The 5,407-nt window shown below is 46.2% G+C and overlaps 1 protein-coding gene across 1 annotated transcript in view; it reads left to right on the plus strand.

The window, feature by feature from the left end:
- The window catches only part of LMNB1 (lamin B1), an 88,854-nt gene that overhangs the window by 17,766 nt on the left and 65,681 nt on the right, over window positions 1-5,407 (plus strand). Inside the window, exon 4 of the mRNA XM_014586635.2 lies at window positions 5,209-5,354. Within this exon, the coding sequence (XP_014442121.2) occupies window positions 5,209-5,354 (146 nt within the window). The remainder of the gene's footprint in view (window positions 1-5,208; window positions 5,355-5,407) is intronic.

The following is a 5,407-nucleotide window of genomic DNA, read 5'->3' on the forward strand; positions in this document are numbered from 1 at the left end:
TTGACCAGAGAGAGATGGGGAGAGAGAGAGAGAGTGAAAGTTATCCATCAGGTCCAGGACTCCAACCATGGTTGACCATATGGAAGTGTCCAGCATTTCAACCTCCATGCCTCCTGCTGGTCTCTGCCAGGAGCCTTTTATTGGGGCTCCACTGGCAGTAATGCAGAAATGATGCACTGTAGGGAACTGGTTGAGCCAGACTGCATTTCTTTTCAAATTTTTTCTTTTACTTGTGTAAGAGCTTTTTGCCTCAGGGCACATGCACTCACTGGACTGAGAGGGAAAGTGAGAAATCACCCCCAGGGAGGGATAGCCATGCCACAATCCCTTCTCCTTCCATAATCTTGGGCACGCACATGTGCCCAGCATGATTTTCAAGCCTCCGGGTCCAGGACTTGAACTGTGGTCAGCCATGTGGGAGTCCAGCGATGTAATTGCTATGCCATTTGCTGATCCCATGTCCAGATCTTAAGAAGCATACTTGGAAAACAATTTTGAACTGTATATATTTCAGGTAGCTATGTTATGTGAACGATCTGATGAAAGGTGACAGTAATATTTTAAAACTGCTGAGCTCTTTTTTCTTTTTAGACAGGGTCTTGCTATGTCATGATCTTTTTGGCTCAGGCTCCCAAGTGCAGCTACAAGTACCTACTGCCTTTTAGCGTGGGCCAGAACTAGCACCTAGGCCTCCTGTGTGACCTCATCCTGCTGAGTAGCATGTCCACTACAGCTGAGTCCCCAAGCTGTTATGTATGTATGTATGTATGCATGTATGTTTTGCTATAGGGTGTGTGTTCTGGCTGGGGTTGGAGGAGGGGGGAAGAGGAGAGAGGATGAGAGAGAGAGAGGAAATCACCCCTAGCCCAAGCCACAATCTCTTCTCTTTCATTCTCTTGGGATTTTGGACATCCACCAGGTGTATTTTTCAAGCCAATGGGTCCAGCACTCGAACTATAAAGTTGGCCACTTGTGGTCCAGCCGCCTTAACCACCATGCCACTGTCTGGTCTCCTGAGTTCATTTTTTTTTTTTTTTTTTGACAGTTTTTTTTTTTTTTCCTATAGGGCCCGTGCGTTCGCCAGACAGAGAGAGACATAGAGACAGAAAGCAAGAAATCACCCCCCAGGGGGGATGATCACACCACAATCCCTTCTCCTCCATTCTCCTCTTGGGATCTTGGGCACGCACGAACACGCGCCCGGCGTGAGTTTTAAGCCACCGGGTCTGGGACGTGAACTGCGGCCAACTACGTGGGAGTCCAGCGACATACCCATTATGCTAACTGCTGGTTTCCACTGAGTTCTTTTTTCAAAGAATAATTATTTTATTTATCATTATTTTTAAATTTGATTAAAATTTTTAAAAAATATTTTAAAAAATTATTATTTATTCATTTCTTTCTTTTTTGGGGGGGAGAGGTTTTTGCTATAGGGCGCGTGCGCTTGCCAGACAGACAGAGACACAAAGACAGAAAGCGAGAAATCACCCCCTAGGGGGCATGGTCACGCCGCAATCCCTTTTCCTCCATTCTCCTCTTGGGATCTCGGGCACGCATGCACACGTACCCGGCGTGAATTCTAAGCCACCAGGTCCGGGACACGAACCGCGGTCGACTACGTGGGAGTCCAGCGACATAGCCATTATGCTAACTGCTGGTTCCCTTCATTTCTTTATTTTTTAATTTGACCAGAGACAGACATGGAGAGACAGAGAGAGAGAGGGAAAGTGAGAAAGCAAGCCACCGGGTCCGGGACTCATACCATAGTTGGCCATGTGGGAGTGTCCAGTGCCTTAACCACCATGCTACCTGCTGGTCCCCCACATTTTTAAAAAATTTTTTTGAGAGATTTTTGTTTTAGGGTGCCTGTGTTCACCAGAGAAACACAGATAGAGAGAAAGCGAGAAATTACGCCCAGAGGTCATCACCACTCCTCCATTCTCCTCCTGGGACCTTGGGCACTCACGCATACGTGCCTGGGAAGAGATTCAAGCTCTGGAGTCCAAGACTTGAACTGTGGTCAGCCATGTTGGAGTCCAGTGCCTTAACCACCATACCACCTGCTGGCCCCATTATTTTTTAAATTTGATCATAAAGAGACAGAGAAAGAGAAGGAAAGTGAGAAAGCTAGCTGCCAGGTCCAGGACCAGAACCATAGTCAGTCATGTGAGAGCCCAGCGTCTTAACCACCACATCATCTGCTGGCTCCTGAGTTAATTTTTTTTTAAAGAATTATTTTATTTTCTTTATCTTTATTTATTCATTTATTTTAATTTGACTAGACAGGGACAGAGTGAAAGAGAGAGAGAGGGAAAGTGAGAAAGCAAGCCGCCAAGTCCAGGGCTTGAACCACAGTTGGCTATGTGGGAGTCCAGCATCCTTAACCACCCCGGCACCTGCCAGTCCCTTCCCCTGAATTAATTTTAAAACACAAAATCAAAATCAGAGTTGGAAAGGATTCTGAAATATGATTTATTATTATATTTTTATGATAATCAGAAAGAGAGTCAATTTTGGAAAATATATTAAATGAAACAACCTTAGCCTAGTAAAAAAAAAAACCAAACAAACAAACATGCATTCATTTCTTTCTTTACTCACGTATTTGGCAAACATACATCGAAGTAACACCGGTTAGCGATCTTCTTTCATTTCGTTCTGCAGACTTAGCTATCCATTTGTTTGCACTGTCTCTCAGTGAGCTGCCAGCTGTCACTCCCCTCTCCTGGGACAGGGGTGGGTTACTGCTAGCTTTCAGTCTCCCCTCCCCCTGCCTTCCCACCGCCATCGAGTCTGGGCCTCCTGCTCAGATCTCTTGGGTATCCTGTATTTTTCTGTCCCAGATCCAAAGGACACACATAAAGTCGAACGAATGTCAAACAATTCTATGCAGTGCAGTGGCTGTGCATTACCACAGGCAGGGAAGAGGAAAACCAATGCATGGCATGTCCAGGCTCGAGGCTCGGTGGGGATACAGCTACCAGGCCTAACCAATAATCAGGACATAAGCCCTGGCAAGTCAATGAAGATTTATAGCAATAACAAGGCGAGACGTTTGAAATCATTAGCCCAGCATATGCAGGAGTACTGTCATGAAAGTTTACATCGTATTCGCTACTTCGCTTCTAGAATTCATTGGAAAAAACCTGTGGAGGTGATGGGATTTCAGGAATTACTTGAATAAAGTGAACTAGACAAATTTAGCATAAAAGAGTAGAGAATGGATGGGCCAGGCGGCAGTATCCCACACAGCCAACTGGTTGAGTCCCAAAGCTGGAGGCTTGAAAAACACGCCAGATGTGTGTGCGTGCATGCCTTAATTTCTGAATGAAGAATGAAGAAGGGATTGTGGAGTGGTCCCTCCTGCAGGGAGCTTCCTCACCTTTCCTCTCTTTTTGGTGTGTCCATGGGGCCTCTAACAACAACAAAGCAGGGAAGGGAGTTAGGTATGGGAAATACCTCAAGAAGGAAGGAAGTAAATGTTTAGTGAAGTCCGACTGAAAAGGTGCACCATTACCTGGTGGGGATGCCTGTCTTTCTGTTACTCTCATGCAAGAAATTAAAAAGAAATAATATGTAAATAGACTTTAATAAATGGGCAGAAAATGATTTTAAAGAAATTAAAGAATGATTTATTTTATTTATTATTACTATTATTTTCCAATTTGCTACAGGGCATGTGGACTAACCAGAGACAGAGATGAGAAAGCCATCTGCCAGCTTTGGGACTTGAACCTAACCTCAGTCTACCATGTGGGAGTCCAGTGCCCCAACCACTATGCTACCCTCTAGTCCCTGGAAATGATTTTTTAAAATTTCCAAATAGTTTTTAAAAGCGGAGGCAAAGGGAGGAAGGCATGAGAACTGTAAGAGAACTGTAAGACCAAAGAAGTGACCACCTCCTCAGTCCTAGTGGAAAGGGCCTCCACGTAGGCAGAGAACATTTGTTCCAAGCCTGATTCCAGGGACCTTCTTTAAGCCTCATTTCCTCATCACAACATAGATATTACAAGGTCCCCTTTAATTTCTTTTTTAAGTTTTAAGAGCCCCTTTAAGTTTGAATATGTAACTTAAAATCTGATCTTTTCAATTCTTTTCTCAAAGATGTAAAAGGAAGGAGATCTTTTAGAAAACAGCACAGGAAACAGAACCCTTAATAAGGAGAAAGAGTATCATGCAAAAAGCGTCAGAAAATCACTCAGACTGGATATGCAGCCGCCCTGCTGTTCACTAATTTTTAACTTCGCGACTTGATTAATGGTTAAAGAGTATCCTAGTCTCCATTTCTGCCTATTAAGGGAACCAATCTCTCATTACAAATGTCTCCTAACAGGTTGTTAGGTGGCCATCTATAATAGGTTATAGTTCAAGCCAGACTCTGAGTCAATTAGAACCCCGGCGTCAAATGCAGTCCTGTCGCCTACCGGTTGGCTTTAAGAAAATTCGTCTATAAAAAGAATGACTTTTCAAATAGAACCGATTCAGTTCCCACACCGCAGGGCGGTTGTGACAGCACAATCCATGCAAGCCCAGTGGAGGACACAGTAATTCCAGTAAACATTAGAATAAAAGTTAAAGCTTTTCAAGGGATTAATGGACTTTCCTATTATTATAAACTGCTAATTACATCTCGGGCAACCTCTTTATAAAGCAAAACGTTGTTTCAACCTAAATTTTCACAAGCTCAGAACGTTATGCATCTGATTTTAATACAATATGACAATAGCCTGTGGTCTTATTTGCTCAGTCCCGCTCATCCCATGCTGTTTTTCACTTTACAAACCTTTCAATTGTAGAAAAAATAACCGATCGGGAAACGCCCAACAGCCTGGGTAGCGACTGATTTAAAATCAGGGTTGCTAGCTTTTGTGACGATCTGTGGGACACGCAGCTGTTTCACCGGGAGGTGTTTTGCTACATTGTTTTTATCCGAGAGGAAAATCTGGGCTTGCACGGGCAGACTTTGGAACCTGGGACGCAGGAGCTCGTTACGTAACTGCACCGCGGCGGGGCCTCGGGACCGTTTCCCGAGCCCTCCCGCCGGCGGGGGATAAGGTTACAACGGCCGCGATCGCCCCGGCCTCTTCGAGTTTCGCGTGAGGCTGTTCTGAACGTTTGTATTTGAATTTCCCTGAACCGCCGGGTGTGGGTTGTAACGCGGACCCGCCCCGGAAACCTCTCAGCTCGCCCCCCCCCCGCCACTCTCAGGCCCGGCCCCTCCAGGGGTCCTCGCGGGGCGGCGGGAGGGACCAGAGGGCGTGGGGCCCAGGGCTCCGAGGCGGGCAGTCCCGGGCGTCCCCCCAGCTGCCCTTGGTCCTGCCCCGGCCACGCCCAGCCCGGCGCGCCGCGCGACGGTTGCCCCAGGGCCGGATTTTGAATTTCCAGGCCCGGCCTCCGGCCGCAGGAG

The sequence above is a fragment of the Tupaia chinensis genome, unplaced genomic scaffold (assembly GCF_000334495.1).
Source record: "Tupaia chinensis unplaced genomic scaffold, TupChi_1.0 Scaffold000152_1, whole genome shotgun sequence".
Lineage (NCBI taxonomy): Eukaryota > Metazoa > Chordata > Mammalia > Scandentia > Tupaiidae > Tupaia > Tupaia belangeri.